General features: G+C 36.0%; 1 protein-coding gene across 1 annotated transcript in view; it reads right to left on the reverse strand.

Annotated features, from left to right (window-relative positions):
- LOC121389121 (b(0,+)-type amino acid transporter 1-like) overlaps positions 1-9,894 on the reverse strand; it is a 10,995-nt gene extending 1,101 nt beyond the window's left edge. The window contains exons 1-5 of the mRNA XM_041520734.1: positions 9,807-9,894; positions 6,102-6,263; positions 4,101-4,202; positions 1,647-1,886; positions 553-678 (exon numbers count right to left, since the gene is read on the reverse strand). Coding sequence (XP_041376668.1) covers positions 553-678; positions 1,647-1,886; positions 4,101-4,202; positions 6,102-6,263; positions 9,807-9,894 — 718 coding nt within the window. The remainder of the gene's footprint in view (positions 1-552; positions 679-1,646; positions 1,887-4,100; positions 4,203-6,101; positions 6,264-9,806) is intronic.
- Between the last annotated feature and the right edge of the window lie 2,547 nt (positions 9,895-12,441).

Below are 12,441 nucleotides of genomic sequence, written 5' to 3' on the forward strand. Positions count from 1 at the left end.
TGTGCGTGTGTTGTGCCTGTGTTGTGTGTGTGTTGATGTGGTGTATATACATACGTGTATTAAGGTGGTAGCCCGGTGGTAAAGCGCTCGCTTGATGCGCTGTTGGTCTAGGATCGATCCCCGTCGGTGGGCCCATTGGTATATCAAACGTCGTGGTGTTTGCTATCCTGTATGGGATGGTGCATATGAATGATCCCTTGCAACTAATGGAAACATGCAGCGAGTTTCCTCTCTATGTCTGTGTCAAAATGACCATATGTTTGACATCCAATAGCCGATGATTAATAAATCAATGTGCTCTAGTGGTGTCGTTAAACACACACGTATGTGTATTATTAATAATGTATCAGCTGGTATTGTATCGTTTATATAATTAACAATAAAATACAGTCATATCCAGTAATTCACAATTTATGTAACACAACATTTAAAGGTAGCATATCTAATACACTGATTATTACTAGTATACAAAAATAATGTTGTGCAATACGTTTGAGATGAAAATATAGTACTGTATAGTTAAATATTAAATATATATATATATATATTTACCCTCAGCCAGTTTAACCATTCCACCAACAATAATGACAATAAGGGCGCCGACTTTAGCCACTGTGAATACGATCTGAACTCTTGCTGCCAAATTTGTGCTGTAACCATTCACCAACGCTACAGTCACTGCAAGCAAAGAGGAAAGCTGCTGTAGCACTCAAAGTACAACTCGACGTAATCTGTATATAATAAAAGAAATTCCTTCGTTCAAATCTGTTTTAAAAACTACCATTTCTCAAGTAGTGAACATATGATGTTGTAAAAATACTGTTCGTACTGGTTTCAGTAAAATAATGCTATTCATTTATAGCAGTATTGTTGAATAGCATTTCTTTACTGAAACAAAGTAACATTTTAACATTTTTAGTTGTACATATAGAAAACATACTCTAAATAGAGAATACTACATGAGTGGCAGTTAAATACCAATTTACTAATTACTAGTATCTTACAATCACTTTACATACATACATAGACATGCACACATATACATACAAAGATGCATTCATATACATACATACATACATACATACATAGACATGCACACATATACATATATACCTGTATACATAGATACATACATACATACATACATACATACATATTCTGCAGAAATGACTACATACATAAATACATATTTTGCAGAAATGTCTGTTACACGATTTCACCAAAAACATGTTGACTTAAAAAAAAGCCGACAAAATTACGTCGAGGCAAGGAATCTTACTAAAAGGAATCCACCCTGGATGAGCAAGCTGTCAAAACGAGGAGTGTTCTAGCGTTAAATCAGTTCCAATGGCCGCATACATCCCAATAGAAAACTCCATTTCGTTGACAAAAATAAATAAAACAGGATGACTTCCAAATCGAGCACATGAAAGCGCGTGCAATGTGCATCTACAGGCGAAACAGACATTTCTTATAGCGGCGAGCTCCAGACTGGGAATGTATTTAATTAATAATGTTGGATATTTTTATGTAAACAATATATTGTATTAATGTATATTTACATATGATCCAAAATAGTTACATTTTTAAAAAATGTAATAATAATAATAATAATGTATGTATGCATGCCTTATAGACCTTAATACCTAGTGCCACGGCAGCAACGAGTTTTTTTGGTATTTCTGGATGACCACACATCTCAAACAAAGTGTCCACATATTCCGCAAAGGTCAGACTGATAACGGCGATTGATGACGTTTTGATGACCATGATCGACGTCCAGGCATACAGGTATGCGAAGACGTTGCCGAACGCTTGCCGGAGGTAAGCATACTCTCCTCCAGACTTCTTCACAATCATGCCCAGCTCTGCATACACCAGTCCACCTAGAAATAAGCTGTCGTTATTTATCACAAATACATGCAAAAATAGCGAAATATGGCACTTATAACTGAGAAATATATAGAGAATAATACAGGGTGTATACTACCAAATCAAATCCCATAGACGACAACAGTAACATGTGTGGCTAAAACTCCTACCTGCAGCGTATCAATCGACATAAACGCCACGGATATAAATACTACCACCCCTCACACTTAAAGTGAATCAGAAAATATGGGGGTCAAGCTGCTCGTTTCTCAGATACCCTACCCTAGTTCCGCACAAAGTTCTAGTACTCTTTTTTTTTTACAGGTACCCCATACATGTTTCAAGCACAAGGCTACCTGACACATTGGTACTAGATGAAATAAAATTGCTTCTTTTTTTTACCCAGATGAAACTATTATTTTTTACAACCAACACAGGACTTGTGGTGTTCACTTCTCTATCAAACGTTGGGTGCACCTCGAACTTTGACCCAGCCGGAAGTTATTTGGTTTAGTACTACCTACATGAGTGGCCGTTAGATACCATTTATCTTACGAGTAATTTTAAAATGTATCTAACGAGCGAAAGCATTTTTAAACAACGAGTTGAAACATAAATGGTATCTAACGGACATAAATGTATTATTCTATTTCTTACATATCCTCAAAAACCAGGTTTTACGCAAATTTTAACATCTTTTTCGACTAAAAGATATTTACAGCCCTTGCACTTAAGCGTCACAGACAAATGATTGTAAAGTTAACTATACGTCACAGTGTAATCGATTTCGATCGTGGTGGTGGTGGGGGAGGGGGCTTCATTGGATGTATGGCATTGGTAACCTGGTCATCACCTAGGAGTAGCCAGTCGTATGTCTTGAAATTGTTAACACACATACATGTGTAAACTAGTATGTGTTATCAAAAATAACACATGATGTTCTCACCAACGGGTGTGTAAGAAACATTATTTTGTAACACTTGAGATGATAGAATTAGGTAATTCTTAAATTACGTGCATTTCGCCTTGATTCAGTAATAAGAGATATTCCGCTAGAAGATGTAATTAAACATGTTGAGCCTTGTTGTTATGTAGTGTAAAATAGTTTCGGCTATTATGATTATTTATTTATTTACTTGTTTATCAATAATTTTGGCACATCCAAGGCATTCCTGGTCCTCTCGATAATTGTAGTGACTGAAAGTGCATTTTATGCTGAGCACAATCGGTACGAGGAGACATCATAAGTTTTATTGGTGGATATAGTTGTTTTGTGTCATAAAGTAATAAATGTTCTTATTATATTTCAACGTAATCCCGTTAAGTTGAATAGGTTAACATTCGAAGGTTTATTCGTGGTATATTGTAGTACATACTACTTCTCGACAAGACAAAGAGAAGATAAGATATGTATTCAGTTATTGAGGCCACATGACCAAGATAACTACTTTTAGAACAAATGATCTCCGCCTATTTCCCAAGCACAGCATTTGATGATACTCTCTTTGAAACTATTAAATACCTTTGTTTTTAATTACTTTGTACTTTTTCAATCGATTCTCGACAAGTAAATCCCCATATTTCAGAATTATATAGTAAAATAGGGGCTATTTTAGGATCAACTATATTTTGGACAATACTATATGATAATGTAGGGTATCGCTAAAATAAAGTAAAACTCGTAAGACAGGCTTTTCTCTCTTGAAGAGATAAAGACTCGCAAGCCTTAGACCATTGCAAACGATAAGAGAATGTTATACCAAGATACTTATAATATGACACAGTGGTTAATTGAATGTCCTTATAAAAAACATTTCTCGTTACGTCTTAAGTATCCATCATAGCTAAATACCATTATATTAGACTGATCAATATGAACTTCTAATCCCAATTTTACACAAAACCTATTTAGCACATCAAGCTTTTTTGCAAACCTATTACTGTGTCATCAATAAGTACATCATCATCAGTAAAGAGGAGTATTAATATGTTATTAATATTTTCATTCACCATTCCTCTAAGATTATTATTATTAAATCATTTCATTTATAAATTCATTGATAAACATTATATATAAATAAAACAGGACTAAGACGTAACATACACCCTTGACGTACACCACTATATGCTGTAAAGGGGTATGTCCTAAATATATCAACTCCCATGAGCATCATAGTCCCAAACATTATTAGCTTTAAACAGATATACGTTTGCATCGTAAGTCTTACCTAGAAGTGCAATTATCCCGGACCCTGCCCACACAATGAGGCAGAGAGCTACGGATCCCGTGTCTTCTAAAACACCTTTCGGTGATATAAATATCCCAGAACCTGCGAACAAAACAAATCATTAACGGGTGTGCGATTTTTTAAAGACACGTTTAAAGTTTGTTTTGTTTAATGACACCACTGGAGCATATGTGATGTATTAATCATCATAATTGGATGTCAAACATTTGGTAATATTTACAAATAGTCTTAGAGAGAAAACCATTTTTCCATTAGTAGCAAGAGATCTTTTATATGCACCATCCCACAGACAGCATAGCATATACCACGGCTTTTGATATACCAGTCGTGGTGCACTAGTTGGAACAAGAAATAGCCCAACGGGCCCACCGACGAGAATCGATCCCAAACCGACCGCGCACCAAGCGAGCGCTTTACCACTGAGCTACGTCCCGCCCCATACTAACTATATATGCAGCAAAAGTTAAACACCCTTCAGGTTTTCTGTGGTTTATAGATTTAAACCCAACAGAACATCTGTGGAACATTTTCAGTCTATGGATACGAAACAAAGATATAACAATCCATTATTTTGAAAAATATCTATAAAGACGTAGAGAAGAATTGCATCTAGAATCCCCTCGTTACAAATGGGTGATTCATCCTGAGTACGGGGTATCAGCGCCGTTATTTGAGGCGGATACTTCAAGTACTGATGACACCATGATGTCAATAGTGTGTATACCCTGATACTGGCAGCAATAGAAAGGAAGGAAGGAAATGTTTTATTTAACGATGCATTCAACATATTTTATTCACGGTTATATGGCGTCAGACATATGGTTAAGGACCACACAGATACTTAGAGAGGAAACCCACTGTCGCCACTTCATGGGCTACTCTTTTTCGATTAGCAGCAAGGGATCTTTTATATGCACCATCCCACAGACTGGGTAGTACATACCACGGTCTTTGATATGCCAGTAAATTAGTACCCATTGAAAACCTTTGAATAAAATATATTAACCTTTTAAATGTGTGATATATATCTTTTTGTGGCTTACACACGTATCTGATTCAATATTTGAACACTAAACAGTAATTTGATTCTATTTAATTATACAAATAGAACAAATCTAGGGAAAAGTAACTGATGCTGAGCTTTTGCTGACATATATAATTTTGATTAACAACAAAGAAAAGATATGTGGGTTGTATGGATAATGAAAACAACCAATGCTATAATTTAAAAAATAACAATATCACTTATTTCCATCAGTTATTTAGAATGTATGAATGAACGAATGAATGAATGTTTAACGATACCCCAGCACAAACATACACATCGGCTATTGGGTGTAAAAGATCAATTATTTAGAAAATCTTAAATATACTCTTCCAAAAAAGTAGGGGAACTAATAAGAATTTACAATTGCCAAAATTGTAAGGTATATTAGCTGTGGGGAATGGTTATATGATAATAGTGAATTAATTGGGCAAATATTACAACCGGTAGTTCAGTATTACAAAAGGTTTTATGACCACCAAAGATCTTGAAGGACGATTGAGGTCAGAAGTGAAATGTGAAAGTTGACGGTTTTTTATAAGTAAATCGCAAATTCAAACAATAAAAATGACTAAAAACAAAACAATAACAACTGTATGATCAACAGAATGAAAAAGATTGACAGAAATAATGTTCCACAGTGATTAATCGACCTTCCTGGAAATTGTCAAAATCGAGAATGACACCCCACGCACGTGTACTGCGTGATGCACGTGCGAACTATGGAATGTGTTTCGGTGTGTTGATGAACAGACCCAAACGTTCTTTACTAGGATGTCTGTGGTCAAAACGTATGTTCGGTCTAATAGTTGATATTAACATTAATATTTCAGGTTCCCCTACTTTTTTTTGAAGAGTATATTTAACCAATACATTTTATAATGTATCCAATGGTGACCGTTACGACACGACAGTAACGGTAACTCCGTACTCACCGATGACGGAGCCCACGATGAGCGACACCGCTGTGGTCAGCCCAACGTGTTTCCCCATCGTCATCTCGATCTCCACGTCCGTCTTGTCCTTCGACTCGGTGTCCTTACAGGACCCATCTGCACCTGTTGCTCTTTTGCAGACAGTAGTTGCCTCAGGACTTTCTGATATTCAATTTTCGAAAACGATTATTAAAAGAAAAAACAACAAGTGCAATCCTATACATGTAATAGAAGTAACAAATAATTATGTATCACAAAAATGGCATAGCCTTAAAAAAGAGTATCCTAAATTTGTTGTCATTGTAAGGATGTTTCTCAGTAATCAAACATGTTAAGCGACACAAATTACATATTAAATACTTTTTTCTTATTTAGGATCTCAATGACTGTACAATATATTTCTCTGGCCTTAATATATAAAGTTTCTTTTTTCTTCTTTTTTTTTGTTTTGTTTAACGACACCACTGGCCTTAATATAGAGTAACATGCAATTACTCATCACTGATGTTATCTTAAACATATATTCATTACAAACACACTACAGGTCAAAACACAGTAAAACGCACTGAACTAGTTGCTTTAGGTCATACTATTGATTCCCGTCTTTATTTTCTCTCGTTAAGATGACATAGTCACAATATGTATTTTCACTATCATTTATATAAAGCAAATCCCAGAATATAATAGTATATATTAGCCATACGGTTCAAATTTAAAATAGTCTTGGTGAGTATGATACGCACCATTACAAAACGATATGACATCTAATTTGAAATGCTCATTCAACAAACGTTTAAAATAGGACTATTGTTTAATAAATTGTCAACATTGCAACATTTAGTTGAAGAAACGTTGAGATTTTAAACTTTAATTTTAAACAGAGACATTACTTTTATTATTTATAATAAATAGGAATAAAATAGAATAGAAAAGATGTTTAACGACACCCCAGCACAAAACAATACATCGGCTATTGGGTGTCAAATAAATAGGAAACTAAATCAGCTACCACTTCGTATCAAGTTTGTCTCGTGAAATAAAAGTTTCTTTTGTTTAACGACACCACTAGAGCACATTGATATATTAATCATCAGCTATTTGGATGTAAAAGAATTGATAATTCTGAATCGTAGTCAATAGAGGAAACCCGCGACATTTTCTCAATGCAGCAATGGATCTTTTATATGCATATACCTCGGCCTTTGACCAGTTTTGGTGCACTGGTTGGAACGAGAAAAACCCAATCAGTTGAACGGATCCACTGAGGTGGTTCTATCCTGCGACACAAGCGCCTCACGCAAGCGCTCAATCGACTGAGCTAAATTCCGCCCCTTCGTGAAATGAGGCTCATTTACACTGGTTACAGATTTTGACAAATGGAAATGATTACGCTCGTTACATAAATTTAAATCGAAATAGAAGCTCGTTTAAATTATAAACATTCTGCGGTAGAATGTATATTTTAAAGGGACATTCCTGAGTTTGCTGCACGTTTTAAGATGTTATCGACTAATAGAGACTTTTTAACGATTGTAATTACATATCAAATATATTTTTCTGCATAAAATATTAGTGGCTGAATATTAAACGTGTTTTCTGATCGTTCTAATATATGTACTAGGTTAAATTTCGGAATATACTAAATACTTCTACGATTAAACCTACATATTAAATATATTTTCTTGTTTAGAATATCAATGTCTGTATATTCATGTGTTTCTGGTCGTCTTAATATTTGTAAGAAGCCCAAACTCGATTTTACGTACGAAAACATCATACGCACCATTACGTACGAAAAAATCTTTTTTAGGAAATAATTAAATTTAACCTAGTACAAATATTAGAATGATCAGAAACACGTTTAATATACAGCCACTAATATGTTATGCAGAAAAATATATTTGATATGTAATTACAGTCGTCAAAAGTCTCTGTTAGTCGAACTCAGGAATGTCCTTTTAACATATTTTTGTAAAATTTAACACTGGATCTGTATGTTAGCAAGTAATTATTTCACCTTCAGTAGTCGAGTATTATGAAACTACTACTAATCGGGCTAAAGATTTGTTTAACAGCACCACTAGAGCACATTGATTTATTAATCATCGGCTGTTGGATGTCAAACATTTGGTAATTCTGACTCGTAGTCATCAGAGGAAATCTGCTACATTTTTCCTAATGCAGCAAGGGATCTTTTATATGCACTTTCCCAGAGACAGGAAAGCACATACTACGGCCTTTGACCAGTTGTGGTGCATTGGTTGGAACGAGAAAAACCAAATGAGTTGAAGGGATCCACCGAGGTGGTTCGATCCTACGACGCAAGCACCTTAAACAAGCACTCAACCGACTGAGCTAAACCCCACACCCTTTTATATTGTAGAAGACGGTTTTAACGGTTTCGACCCAAAAGCGGTTCAAACCATCAGAAGCAATGCAGTCGGTGGCATAGTGGTGTTAATGCTGGTTAGTATTGCGTTCACATCACAATACGTGCTCCACGCCAGAGTTAGTTTTAACGATTCGATGAGTAAATAACACTTCATCGATTTTACTCCGACTAACCACTAAACAATTAACTATTAATACTTAAAACCTATGTGTATTTACGACAATAAATGACAATAAATGAAAAATGAAATGAAATATTGTCGTCTAATTGTAAAAGTTAAATTTGAAAATACCATACCGACATAAGCAGAGTTGTCCATAGTGATAATGAAGCGTCAGTCCACCAACTGAGCATCAGTCGACTGTTGACCAAGCTGTACTGGACATTTTTATGAGCCTCAAGGACCCAATAAAATGTTATCAGTTTACCAATATTAAAGCTGCTTTCTCGGGTACAAGTCTAATATTGAAGCATTTAAAATAGGCTATCAACGTTTTGTTTTCTTCACAGAACGCAGAATCCCATGGGCGAAGTATGGTCTGGACCTGGGGGTGGGGTCGAATATCAACTTAGCGGACCCTTTGTCTACATGTTCGCTGGATACCTGAACAAATAGCCTAATACTTCACTGTAAACATTGTTTTAGCCGAACACCCCCCCCCCCCCCCCCCCCACACACACACCCTCCAGCCTACGCATGCCCAATTTTTGATTTTCTAAGAAATTCTTTAAATGGCATCTGCATTCTAGGCCACATTCAAACTCAAAAGTAATGAAACTAACTCGCAGTCACCCGCTTCTCAAGATGCGGATCAACTTGGAGTTTGTAAAATTGCCCGGTAACAAATTACTTGTACAGGCATGCAGACATGAGGAATCGGATATTTATCTTAACGGTCACAAGTGGTAGCCTGTTTAGTACTGAAGCAAACCAACAAACCAATAGCGACGAGATTCGTGAGATTAAGTAGGGGACGACATCTGTATCATTGCAACGGTAATATGTGTTTATAAATACAGTAGTTTGTTTGTCTTAGCAACTGATAGGGCCTATTGCAGGATTAAACCAGACACACATAAAATATCTGACTAAATACTAATAATAATTGCCATAAAACTATGAAAGTTTAAAATATAAGATGAATTATTACAAAGCTCTCATTCCTTGGAGCCCTTTTTGACAACTGAAATCAAACATTACTTATATTTCACTGTTTACATTATCGACGGCCGTACATCAGGTGTGTATCTGGTCATCCTAGTGTTTCTAATACCACTAAATGCATTTTTCATAGTTTTAAAAACGCACGCACCTATGAGAATTAAGTGTAGGGGAATGTCCGAGTAACTCTCCATTCCTGGCAAATAATGGAGACGAATCCCGCTAGGGCCGAGTCGCATTATTTTTCAGAAATGGAGAGTTACGAGGATATTTCCCTACTTAAAATACACCAATAAAAATATTATGTATCAAATATGTAAGTATAGATATTAAAGTTAGTGGTTCTGGAGGGGCAATAAACTAGTGAAAGGTAAAGGACCGACTTTCAATGGTTTAACAGTGCAGGTGTATTTTAACTGTTATGAAAGAAAGAAAGAAAGAAATGTTTTATTTAACGACGCACTCAACACATTTTATTTACGGTTATATGGCGTCAGACATATGGTTAAGGACCACACAGATTTTGAGAGGAAACCCGCTGTCGCCACTACATGGGCTACTCTTACCAGACATGCAGATTATTCTCCATTTTTGGCCCCCCACCAACTTACCCCCCCCCCCCCCCCCCCCCACCTCCTGTCCAGGACTTAGTCACTGGCAATGTCAGAGTCTAAGTCCGAGATAGGAGTGCTTCAAACCTTCGTGGTATATAAGCACGTAAAATCTAGTTTCTGAATTCTGTCATGGCTTTTGTGACTATTTTTATATATCATAATTTTGTGTTTGTGACACGGTAGGTGCTATAACCATGTTTGTTTCGAAGTCACAATAGAGCGTTTTATGTATTTTTAACCCTTCCTCTTACACACCTTTGTGTAAAAGGATTAGTTCTTTACGTGTTTTTGAAATGTACATTGTCTGCCTTGTAGACATCTTAAATGACATTAATTAATTATATATTTATATGTTGGCAAAATTAAAATATACCCGTAGATGCGGGTTTTTTTTACCAGCTTTCTAATACGGACATCGGGGTATGGTAAGATGCTTTTAGTTTTTGCCAGGTGTTGTCTTTGTTGACAATGCAACGTCATAATTGTGTCTTACTTTGAATCCGATGTGCAATCGAAATGGAAACCATCGTATTATAAATTAATAGTTAACATCCAAAATGTTTTTTATCATAAGTTGTAGTAGGTTTATGTTATCATAGTGATCGTTTGGGTTATATAGGTATAGTTAGGGTATCTAAGTGATTTTAACCCGAGCTAAAAACTTTTAGCCATATAAGCATTAACTACCCACAGTGTAAGTTACTTGCCATTTATTCTAGTTACTAGATCTTTAAGAATCTAGTGTCTGATAGATATCCCCCCCCCCCCCCCCCCCCGGTTAATGACTGATCTCTTCAGGGATGGGTTTTTTTTTCTTTTTTAATTTGATAGATGTGCATCTAAATAACGTGTATCTAAATAACATAGTATAATGAGTGTGTAATATTGTTTTATAAATATATGATAAATAAATAATTAAGATGTAATTAGTGTTGGTGTAGTTCTTTTAGTGGATATTTGAGATTGTTGATAGTCTTATCATTACCTAAGCAGTCAGCATTTTCTTTAATGAATTAAACCTTCCCGTGGCGTTGCCATCTACACACCCATTCATACACCTAGACTGAGACGTAGCTTTTTAGGTTTGGCGCCGTTACAGTCTCCAATTCAAAAGGCTCTCAAACTAGTCTTACCCTATACTTCTTATCAATTAAGTGTCCAGCTGTGATTTATGAATCAATAGCACGTATGCCTATAATAAGCAGAGCTAGAGAAGAGGAGAGGAAGGAAAGGAAAGAGAAGGGGGTTAACAGAAGAGGGAAGCGTAATAAAGACAGGGAGGTGAGGGTGAGTGAAAAGGAGAATGAGAGACAGAGAGACAGAGCTACAACGAGAGAGAGAGAGAGAGAGAGAGAGAGAGAGAGAGAGAGAGAGAGAGAGAGAGAGAGAGAGAGAGAGAGAGAGGGAGTTTGAGATGTAGCGCCTGAATCAAACACTCATTTTGTGGTAACCCTGACCCGGTTCAGTGAGGTATATATGATTTCTATCGAGTTTGTCGGGGGGGGGGGGGGGTTTGGGGGGGGGGGACAAATACTGAAGATTTATAACTAACGCAATTAGATCGGCTTCAGAATGAGTTAAGTGCCACCCAGAAAGGAAATTATGTAGACCTATATTTTTCTATTCCTTATAGTCATATGTGTTAACAAAAACGTTTTGGTAAACAGGCTTCTGGTGATGCGTATGGCAAAAATGGACGTCAAATTAGGGCCATCGTCATAAAAAAAAAAAACATGGCCAGCTACTAATAGCACTTTTGGTAGATCAGATAACTGGGAGAACTTTTCAAATATAAGTCATATAAGTAAAGCATTCGAAAGGGTATGGAATAAAGGTCTAGTTTTCAAATTAAGGTCCGTAGGTTTTCAAATTAAGGTCCGTAGGTTTACAAATTAAAGTCCGTAGATATCACAAATAATTTATTAGACTGGTTTAAACACTACTTAACAGACCGCAAGCAACGTGTAGTTTTACAAGGTTACTTCTCGTTGGATAAACTTGTCCCCGCTGGCGTACCCCAAGGCTCTGTCTTAGGACCTCTTTTATTTTTTGTATATATTAATGATATTGTCAAAGGGATAAATTCTAATATACGATTATTTGTCGATGATACTTCATTGTGCATTACTGTAGAAATTCCTGAAGAATGTAGTAAGATTATGAACTCCGATT

The sequence above is a fragment of the Gigantopelta aegis genome, chromosome 14 (assembly GCF_016097555.1).
Source record: "Gigantopelta aegis isolate Gae_Host chromosome 14, Gae_host_genome, whole genome shotgun sequence".
In the NCBI taxonomy this organism is placed as follows: Eukaryota; Metazoa; Mollusca; class Gastropoda; order Neomphalida; family Peltospiridae; genus Gigantopelta; species Gigantopelta aegis.